This window comes from Triticum dicoccoides, chromosome 7A, assembly GCF_002162155.2.
Source record: "Triticum dicoccoides isolate Atlit2015 ecotype Zavitan chromosome 7A, WEW_v2.0, whole genome shotgun sequence".
Classification (NCBI taxonomy): Eukaryota; Viridiplantae; Streptophyta; class Magnoliopsida; order Poales; family Poaceae; genus Triticum; species Triticum dicoccoides.
Window position 1 is genome coordinate 146,796,491 of NC_041392.1, and position 11,704 is coordinate 146,808,194.

At 42.5% G+C, this 11,704-nt stretch overlaps 1 protein-coding gene across 1 annotated transcript; it reads right to left on the reverse strand.

The window, feature by feature from the left end:
• Positions 1-1,110: 1,110 nt before the first annotated feature.
• LOC119330541 lies at positions 1,111-2,605 on the reverse strand. The gene has a single exon (XM_037603652.1). The coding sequence runs from the start codon at positions 2,520-2,522 to the stop codon at positions 1,344-1,346; it is 1,179 nt and encodes a 392-aa protein (XP_037459549.1). The 5' UTR covers positions 2,523-2,605; the 3' UTR covers positions 1,111-1,343.
• Between the last annotated feature and the right edge of the window lie 9,099 nt (positions 2,606-11,704).

Genomic DNA, 11,704 nt, shown 5'->3' on the forward strand with positions numbered 1-11,704 from the left:
ATTCACAGCATTTCCAGATTAGTATTGTCATATGGCGAGTATATATGAGGAAAAATTGGGGTTAACAGGTTTGATCTGGATGGATAGGGTTTGCTATGGTTTTTAGTCTGGATTTGGCTAGGGCTTCTACTGGGACTTTGTCAAACTGTTTTTGGCCCAGGGAGAATAGGAGTATTAGGATTTATCTATTTATTTTGAAAATCAAAATTGCAGATACTCCATAGTATATTATACATATTGGCATATATTGTCATACCGCCATGCAACAGATACATATAGGCAGTTTGGTGGAGTATCCGAGTTTGGCATATATTGTCATATCGCCATTACAAACTCTGACCCATCTGTTTTGTTATCATGAGGTCTGCAAACCTTCTGCCATTTGAGGAGCTGATATATAACATCTTGATAGTACAAAAAGGATATTTCAGCCAAAAATAACAACCACAAATGTTGAAAATATCAGTATCTTTACGGCCAATTGTTTGTTTCAAGAAAGGAGAAAAACATACCAGAAACAAGAACTCGGTTGTCACTACTGCATAATTCATGTAAGGTATCACACACCAGGTTATGTTGGGCTTATTGGCTTGAACACTATCCAAATATAGCAAGTTCTCTCATTCTATTATTGCCCCATCAAGACAAAATTAATATCTCTTCAAAACAAGATTGCACCTCACCATTTTCAAAAATCATTCCATCGTCTTGTAAAATGTTAGAATCTCTGATTGTTTGTAGTTATACTGTGTGATGTAGGCTCTAAATGATTTCAACTTGGTTTGTGGAAAGCACATAATTTTGCCAGTTCCTAAAAATTAATCTTGAACAGCTGAAGCCAATACCTCGATAACTTTTCTAAATGTTCATATGCATGTCTCTGAGAAAATCAAAATCCAAATGCAACCATTTAGAAGGGAAAAAAACTTTCTATCACACGTCTGATAGAAAGAAATCGTCAGAATACTCATGCACCGTCCATACATGTTCCGTCCCACGCATGAGCTGATTCCTAGCAGTTCCCCATTTAGAATCAGATATACAGATGTAAAGTTGCATCTCAATACACAATAATTTCCCAGTGAAAGCCCAAGAAACAATAAAACCGACTGCAGATGAAGTCAAGCATGATCATTCCCAGAAATTTCATTACACGCTCTATTTCTGGCAAGATGATAATCTGTAACCATGCTTTTTAATCAGTTAATAACACTACAAAGGATCACTTACAGAAAAACTGCACAGAACTTCACCAATGAACCAAGGGGGATGACAAACCTTAACTTTTTCCATCCAACATGGCAATCCTATGGTGCTCACCCAGGACAGGCAAGGTAGATTCTCTAGTTTTCTTTTGTGTTCTCTGATAGCAACTCCATCTGTAGTTTCCCAGCACAGCTAGAAGCATAAACATCAGCAAGGCCTGGAAGACTCTCCTTGTAAGGATGCACGAACCTGCCAAGAAACTTCTTCTCGGACAGCGAGGCGGCATTGTAATCAAATCGGAGATCCAGCAATCCCTTCGTGTTGAGTAGCTTAAGCAAGCAGTACCGGGGAAACAAGCGGCGCTCAAGGCTATACTTGAGCAGCACCGGCCTTTGAGCAATGTAAGATATCTCCAGTCCAGCAACCTTTGTGAGGAAATGCACATTTTTCTGCAGCCTCTCCTCGGATATGGTCAGGATGCCCGGCATCGTCTTCACAGCTAGCAGCACATCGCCCTGCGACCAACCAAGCGTCTCGAGGACTCCGATCTTGTCGGTGAGCTTCTCCGGGCTCTGGACGGTGAAGGCCACAAGCGCGTAGAGGAACATCCGCGAGTTCTGCGACACCCCAAACTTGTCAATGTGCACCAAAGCGTCCTGAACTTTCTTGGGGGTCCTGACGAGCACCCGGGAAATGAAGGGCTCCGAGAAGACGGAGGGACTTAGCCCGCATTGCCGGAGGAGGGCCAGATTCGGCTTGGCCACCTTCTCGAGGTCGGCGGCGAGGAGGCCGGAGTTCATCTTGAGGGCCTTGAGGAGCTTCTCGTAGGAGCCGAAGACCGAGAGCCAGAAGTCGAGGTTGCCCCTGAGGGAGCTGCTGCGGAAGGAGCAGAGGGCGAGCGGGACGAGGCGCGCGACCTCGGAGCGCGAGAGGCCGAGCTCCCTCAGCTCGGTGACGCGGGGCGCCAGGGTCCTCTCCACGCTGGCGCAGAGGAACCACGGGTCGACGGCGACGATGGCGGCGATGTCGGAGCGGGGGACGCCGAGGCCGGAGAGGAAGGCGACGACCGCGTCGGGCTTGGAGGAGGACTTGAGGTGGGAGATCTTCTTCGCTGCCTTGACGGCTTGGGCGCGGGGGACGCCGCAGGTGGCGACGAGGTAGTCCTCGGCGGCGAAGGGGCTTGGTGAGGCGGATGTGGTGGCGGAGAGGTTGCGGGCCTTGCGGCGGAGGACAAAGAGGGGAGAGACGCGGGAGGCGCGGAGACGGGGTGGTGAGTGGACAAGGAAAGAGAGGACACGCGCTCGGAGTTGGAACATGGCGTTGCGGCGGCGGCCGGCCGGCGGAAGCTTTCGTGGCGGCTGGGGGGAGATAATACAGGGCGTTTAAAATCTTCTCTTCTTTTCCGATTTTTAGAGGGAAAATATCCGAATAACCATGAGTGGACATGGTTCCACCTGAGAATGGAATCACCTCCGTCCATGCGCACGTGATTCGTGTAGTATTTGTATAATCAGCCCGTATATCTATTTCTCAACACCGCTCCAGTGTAGTATAGGCCTTCAGTGTAGTATAGGCCTAGTATTCCACGGCCAATAAGTGAGTAAGCCCCACTTCACAATAGGTAAACGTTTGTGTGTGGCGCGCCGGCCGAACTTTCGGCGGGTCACGCCGCTGTACTCGTGCACATACATAATAAGCAGAGGCCCATCATACGTCACGTCCTTATCTCCACTAACTCCAGCGGACCATCACCGCTTTCCCTCGTCCACACAAAGCCTGCAGCTCGTCCTCTTCGCTCGCACATCGCCTACCCTCAGCTCTTGCTCTCCGCTCGCGCAACTCTGCCTCGTGCCATCGGATCCTAACTCCGGCGAGATCCACTACCACCTGAGAGTTCCCACTGCTACTATTTCTCCCTCTCTGGCCAGCTTTCCCCCTTATTACTCCATAGCTACACTGGTGTCCTTCTAGCTCCCTGACGCCCCTCTTGTCCCAGGGATGGACCACCGACGGCGGAAGGTGGAGCTGCAACCGGCCACGCCGGGAGCTACAACCGACGATGGGTTGAGCTGCATCTAACGGCGCCGCGCCGACGGGCGAGCTACAACCGGCTGCTACCAGAGCATCAACCACTGGTGACGGAGGTGCATTTGACATTTGGGCAAGCTTCATCGAGCAAGCGGAGCTGCAATCAACGCTTGGGCAAGCTGCATCGAGCAGGCGGAGCTGGAACCTGCTGGGGTCGCCCGTGTTGGAACCAGTATGGTGGCAAGCTGGAACGGGTGTCCCATTTTGCTGGAACCGGAGTAAAGTGTTCCTGGAACTTGCTGTTCGATTTGCTACAATCAAATTTATTGGAGTTTGTTGTTTGTGGTATTTTTGCTGGAACCAAAATAATTTTTTGCTGGAACCGCTTTTTTGTTTTGCTACAATCGAATTTGCTGGAGTTTTGCTATTTGTGGGATTTTGCTGAAACCAGTGTTCTTTTTGGCTGGAACCAGCCATTTTTTTGCTTCAACTGACCACCATATTTTTTTTTTGTTTTGCTAGAAGCCGGCGGTGCTAGGTGACGATGGCGGTGAGCCGGAGCCGAGGACACGAGGATGTTGCAACCATGGCGACCATGTGCTGGAACCGGCTGGTGTCAGAGCTACATCCACGGTCGTGCTGCAATCCCGGCGGTCACGAGCAGGGGACTTTGCCAGTGCTCGTCGGCCATGGCCCCGACGGTAGGGCAAATACTACTTTTGAGATTTGGAAGCGTCGAGCCGGGGATGGCACTGGTCTCTCTTCCCTTTTCTTTTTTTTGCTGCTTTTGTTTTTTGCTGTGAGGTGGTCGAAGATACCGCATCATATGGTTTAAAAAAGCCTAATCGTGTGGTGGCGTGTGGACCGGCTCCAATTTGGGCCGGTGCGCCGACGCCTATCATCGCCCTTCACAATAACTACACTAATCCATGATATTTATTAGAGAAGTTTGGTTCATGACTAACTTTGCCATAAAAAGTGTGGCTAACAAAATAGTCACCACAAGTGTGGTAAGATTTGACAAAAAAATAAGCCTATGACTTATGAGTCATATAACTAAAAAAGTGTGGCAAGCCACAAATGTGGTAATAAACCAAACACATGTCTAAAATATTGTGGCATGACTAAGGTAAGGCGTGACAACCTTAGGCTGAGAACCAAACAGCCCCAACTTTGCCACAACTAATCTTAGGCAAAGTGTGGCCGCCATAAAAAGTGTGGCTAACAAAATGGCCATCACAAGTATGACAAAATTGAACAAAAAAATAAGTATATAACTTGTGGGCTATATAACTAGAAAAGTGTGGCAAGTCACAAATATGGCAATAAACTAAATACATGCCTGAGGTATTATAGCATGACTAAGGTTAGACGTGGCAGCCTAAGGCTGAGAACCAAACAGCCTCTAATCTCTGATTTACGTGTGCCACCTCATGCATTTTCTCCTCATTCAGGGTTCTTTTGATTCAAAGGAATTGCATAGGATTTTTGAAGGATTTAAACCCTTAGAAATTTTTCTTGTGATGCTCGTTTGATTCGTAGGATTAGCATCCTTAGGAATTTTTCCATATGATTCATTTGTACTACATTTTGAAGGAAAATTTCCATCCACTCAAACCTCTTTGTAGAATTTCTTTGTTTTTTCTATGCTATCAAACATTCTTTCAAATCTTGTAGGATACTATGGGACATGTCATCCTATTCCTTCATTTTTCCTATTCCTTCATTTTGACAATCCTGTGAATCAAAGAGGCCCTCATTGTATCCATCCCGCAGCTCGTCCCTCACTCAGCTAGTTTCTCTAGTCCATGCTCACGGAGATCTAAGAGTTCCTCTTCCCAAAAATGGAGTTGTGGAGTTGTGGAATTGTAGCTATACTGGAGTCCATCTCTCTCTCTCTCTCTCTCTGGTAGCTGGCGGTGGACATTGCAAGCTCATGTTCTGTATTAGGATGCCAACCAACGTAGGAAAGATAACGAACATCTAACCTTCCCTCGTCGGTAGAGCTTGATGTCATGGCCAGTTTTTTCCTCTCAATGTCAGGTTGAAGATGAACAATATTGGGCGACATATATGACATTTTCACCTGGCACACCTCAACCTGTATTCATTTACTAAGGGCAGGTCGTGAAGTGTTAACTACCCCCTCCGTTTCTAAATATAAGTCTTTTAGAGATTTTCACCCGCAAAAAAAAAAGTCTTTTAGAGATTTTAACATGGACTACATATGGATATATATAGAAATATTTTAGAGTGTAGATTCACACTTTGCTTCGTATGTAGTCCGCATTGAAATCTCTAAAAAAACTTATATTTAGGAACGAAGGGAGTATATAGAAAGCATGCACCCTGTCCATAATCACACCAGCTCTCTCCACCTAGCATTGTTCAATTTACAAAGTGGGGTATTTTAGTTTCGTCACTTGTTTCAAGTATTGGTTTAGAATTGAAATCCTTACATTTATCAATTTCTTACTAAAAAATCAATTAACACCATTCTTCGTAGTTAACTCGAACCATGAAAAAGGTAGAATTTGAATTTTAATATGTAACATTAATAAAAAAACATTTCATCTATTAATAGAAGATCATGCAAAATTCTACATAAAGGTTAAAATATTTTTAGATGTCTTATAGAGAACGAGGTTTCTTTTCACCGCTTCGGTTTTGACCTCAGCTTCACAAGCATACATGTTAACCAAAAATTACAATTCCCATTTAAAAAAAATTAGAGACATCAAAATAAACTCCACATATATTTCTGATTGAACTTACGATATGAAAATATCTGTGAGCTGCATTTAATTATCTAAATATATGGGAGCAAGTTTGTCATGGTTACAGCTAAATTCGTGTGCTTAGTTGATGTTCTATGTATTAATACTATATTAATATATGTAGTAGCAATATATTAATTGGTAAATTAGGACTAATCATCATACAAGCGTGTTTAATCATTGTGCCACTTATTAGCTCTGTAATATCTAGGGCTAATTAGCATATGAGTCTTACTCTATACACTAAACCATCTAGTTCGTTATGTATCAGTCACTATGAGCCTAGTCATAGTGGGAGTAACTTAGCTAGTAACATAGCGCACTCCAAGAAAATTGTGCTTACGTGGCAAGTAGTTAATTAAAAGTGGTAACATAATATGTTACTATAACATAGCGGTTCTCAAGACAAAACAAGTTAATAAATGAAGTCATCTATGTCACTACTAGTATGTTACTTTGCACTATGAAGGTAGTAATTTAGACTAGTGTCATATGCATGCGAAATTGCATTGGAGCTCTCTGATAACCCACAAGTATAGGGGATCACAACAGTTTTCGAGGATAGAGTATTCAACTCAAATTTATTGATTCGACACAAGGGGAGCCAAAGAATATTCTCAAATATTAGCAGCTGAGTTGTCAATTCAACCACACCTAGAAACTTAATATCTGTAGCAAGGTATTTAGTAGCAAAGTAATATGATAGTAGTGGTAACGATAGCAAAAGTAACAGTAGCAAAAGTAATATTTTTGGTGTTTTGTAATGATTGTAAAAATAGCAGCGGAAAAGTAAATGAGCGAAGAACAATATATGAAAAGCTCGTAGGCAATGAATCAGTGATGGAGAATTATGTTGGATGCGGTTCATCATGTAACAGTCATAACCTATGGTGACACAGAACTAGCTCCAGTTCATCAATGTAATGTAGGCATGTATTCCGAATATAGTCATACGTGCTTATGGAAAAGAACTTGCATGACATCTTTTGTCCTACCCTCCCGTGGTAGCGGGGTCCTATTGGAAACTAAGGGATATTAAAACCTCCTTTTAATAGAGTACCAGACCAAAGCATTAACACATAGTGAATACATGAACTCCTCAAACTACGGTCATCACCGATAAGTATCCTGATTATTGTCACTTCGGGGTTAACGGATCATAACACATAATAGGTGACTATAGACTTGCAAGATAGGATCAAGAACTCTCATATATTGATGAAAATATAATAGGTTCAGATCTGAAATCATGGCACTCGGGCCCTAGTGACAAGCATTAAGCATAGCAAAGTCATAGCAATATCAATCTCAGAACATAGTGGATACTAGGGATCAAACCCTAACAAAACTAACTCGACTACATGATAAATCTCATCCAACCCATCACCGTCCAGCAAGCCTACGATGAAATTACTCACACACGGCGGTGATCATCATGAAATTGGTGATGGAGGAAGGTTGATGATGACGGTGGCAACGGATTCCCCTCTCCGGAGCCCTGAACGGACTCCAGATCAGCCCTCCCGAGAGAGTTTAGGGATTGGCGGCGGCTCCGTATCATAAAACGCGATGAATCCTTCTCTCTGGTTTTTTCTCCCCGAAAGTGAATACATGGAGTCAGGGTTGAGGTCGGTGGAACGTCAGGGGACCCACGAGGCAGGGGGGCGCGCCAAGGGGGTAGGTCGCGCCCCCCCACCCTCGTGGACAGGTGGTGGCCCCCTGACGTGGATCTTCTTTCCAGTATTTTTTATATATTCCAAAATAATTCTCCGTTGATTTTCAGGTCATTCCGAGAACTTTTATTTCTGCACAAAAATAACACCATGGCAATTCTGCTGAAAACAATGTCAGTTCGGGTTAGTTCCATTCAAATCATGCAAGTTAGATTCCAAAACAAGGGAAAAAGTGTTTGGAAAAGTAGATACGACGGAGATGTATCAACTCCCCCAAGCTTAAACCTTTGCTTGTACTCAAGCAATTCAGTTGATAAACTGAAAGTGATAAAGAAAAACTTTTACAAACTCTGTTTGCTCTTGTTGTTGTAAATATGTAAAGCCAACATTCAAGTTTTCAGCGAAGATTATGAACTAACCATATTCACAATAACATTTAGGTCTCATGTTTACTCATATCAATGGCATAATCAACTAGCGAGCAATAATAATAAATCTCGGATGACAACACTTTATCAACTGCCCCAAGCTTAAACCTTTGCTTGTCCTCAAGCAATTCAGTTGATAAACTGAAAGTGATAAAAAACTTTTACAAACTCTGTTTTCTTTTGTTGTTGTAAATATGTAAAGCCACCATTCAAGTTTTCAGCAAAGATTATGAATTAACCATATTCACAATAACATTTAGGTCTCATATTTACTTATATCAATGGCATAATCAACTAGCGAGCAATAATAATAAATTTCGAATGACAACACTTTCTCAAAACAATCATGATATGATATAATAAGATGGTATCTCGCTAGCCCTTTCTGAGACCGCAAAATATAAATGCAGAGCACCTTTAAAGATCAAGGACTAACTAGACATTGTAATTCATCATAAAAGAGATCCAGTCAAGTCATACTCAATGTAAACTAATAGTAATGGATGCAAATGACAGTGGTGCTCTCCAACTGGTGCTTTTTAATAAGAGGATGATGACTCAACATAAAAGTAAATAGATAGGCCCTTCGCAGAGGGAAACAGGGATTTGTAGAGGTGCCAGAGCTCGATTTTGAAATAGATATGAATAATATTTTGAGCGGCATACTTTCATTGTCAACATAATATCTGAGAGATTGCGATATCTTCCATGCTACACACATTATAGGCGGTTCCCAAACAGAATGGTAAAGTTTATACCCCCCCTCCACCAACAAGCATCAATCCATGGCTTGCTCGAAACAATGAGTGCCTCCAACTAACAACAGTCCTGGGGGAATTTTGTTTGCAATTATTTTGATTTGATTTGCATAAAGCATGGGACTAGGCATCGCGGTGACGAGTCATTTTCTCGTGAGTGAGGAGCGGAGTCCACTCCTCTTGAGAATAACCCGCCTAACATGGAAGATACGGACAGCCCTAGTTGATACATGAGCTATTCGAGCATACAAAACAGGATATTTATTTGAAGATTTAGAGTTTGGCACGTACAAATTTACTTGGAACGGCAGGTAGATACTGTATATAGGTAGGTATGGTGGACTCATATGGAATAACTTTGGGGTTTATGGACTTGGATGCACAAGCAGTATTCCCGCTTAGTACAGGTGAAGGCTAGCAAAAGACTGCGAAGCGGCCAGCTAGAGAGCGACAACAGTCATGAACATGCATTAAAATTAATCAACACCAAATGCAAGCATGAGTAGGATATAATGCACCATGAACATAAATATTGTAGAGGCTATGTTGATTTTGTTTCAACTACATGCGTGAACATGTGCCGAGTCAAGCCACTCGAATCGTTCAAAAGAGGATACCACCCTATCATACCACATCACAACCATTTTAATAGCATGTTGGCACGCAAGGTAAACCATTATAAGCTCCTAGCTAATTAAGCATGGCATAAGCAACTATAATCTCTAATTGTCATTGCAAATATGTTTATTCATAATAGGCTGAATCAGAAACGACGAACTAATTATATTTACAAAAACAAGAGAGGTCGAGTTTATACCAACTTTTCTCATCTCAATAAGTTCATCATATAATCATCATTATTGCCTTTCACTTGCACGACCGAATAGTGTGGGTAATAATAATAGTGCATGTGCATTGGACTAAGTTGAAATCTGCAAGCATTCAATTCAAGAGAGAAGACGAGGTAATATGGGCTCTTTGTTAGATCAACAATAATGCATATTAGAGCCACTTTAAAATTTTAATTATGGTCTTCTCCTCTCGACCCCCAAAGAAAAAGAAATAAAACTATTTACACGGGAAAACTCTCAACAAGCAAAAGAAGAACGAGAACTATTTTTGGGTTTTCTTTTTAGTTACTACTACAAGCATGAAAGTAAACTAATTAAAAGCTACAACTAAATTTTTTTTGTTTTTCTTAAGGTTTATCAAACACACAAGAAGAAAGCATAAAAAGGAAAATAAACTAGCATGGATGATACAGTGAAAAATTATGAGCACCGACAACTAGCATGAGTGTGTGAACATAAATTTAATGTCGGTGAGAAATACGTACTCCCCCAAGCTTAGGCTTTTGGCCTAAGTTGGTCTATGGCCACGGCTGGCCTGGCGGATATCCATAGTAATAGTTGGGGTCGTACTGTGAAGAAGCCTCAGATTGCCACTGGTTGGCAATCACCTCCGGATCCCACTAGTAATCAGACTGTCGTGGAGGATCAAATTGTGGTTCCGACTCTGGCTCTGTAGCTGATGTAGGGTTCCGGTAGGCGTGAATGGCCTCCAACGGAACAAGGTACTTACCTGCAGATAAACCAAACAAGGAAGGAGCAGGCAAGGTAATAGTCTCAGGGTGATTTTTACCAAATATTAATTTGTACTTAAGCGCCTTTTCTCTATTCTTAACAATAAAATCATGTGCTACCATACTCTTATAATCTAGATAAACAGGAGGTAGCAATTTTTCTTCTTTCTCATAATGCCTAATAGGTATGTTTAAATGTGCAGCGAGGTGCGAGGCGAAGATGTGTCCAAGGACATGGCCCTTAGTACGGTTAAGATTTAACAACTTTGCAACAATAGCGTCCAAACTAAATGTGTCATCACGAAATAAGGCATGGCACAAAATAACAATATCAGGGGCACTCGGGTTTCCACACTTTCCGCACCCAATTAAGCATCTACTAGCAAATATAGCAAAGTAGCATAGAACAGGAAAGTGTATGCTAGTAATTCGTGCGTCGGAAACCTTCCTCATTTCCCCTACAACAATGGTATCAACAAACCCATCCACATCGTCACGATGTGGTTCCTCTACACTATCCTCAAAAGGGATCAAACAAACCCGACAAAAATCACGAAGTGACATCTCCTTATGCTCATCATATAAATAAAATTCCACCATAGGTAGTGAGCTCCTAGCATGGAAATGAAAGTTTTGCACAAAGATATTGGTGAGTAAGAGATATTGTTCGCGTTGGTCGTGGAGGAAGGCGGTGAGGCCTGCATTCTCAGCCAATTCATAGAAATCATCATAAATCCCGGCTGCTCTCAAGAAATCATCACAAGGCCATTCACATGGCCGAACTTCTGCGGTGCGAGGGAGATTATATTTGGGCCTCTTATCCTCCTCACTTTGCTTATCCTTCGAGCTTCGGCTCGATGAGCCCCTCAAAAATCTCTTCATATTTTTCTGAAAATTTATGAAATTTTTAGTAACTTCAAAATAAAAGTGAACCAAACTCAACAAGATTGATAGCAACTACTCCTACAAGTGCCTAGAGGCAATATCATGCATCAAAACTACTTTTGACCACATAAATCTGACATGCAAGCTCAAGAAGAGGGTCACCTAAGCAGCAAAAATTTGCAATGAATAAAGCACTAGAATAAAAACTAATTGGACCATTGGAGGAGTCACATACCAAAGAACAATTCCCCAAAGCAGTTTTCTGAGAGGTGCTTTGAGCAAGGAGATCGAAAATGGCAGCAATATCAGCTTAGACTCGAGTTTGAGCTGGCTAGTGATGTTTGTGGGAGGAAGAAGTAGTGTGTGG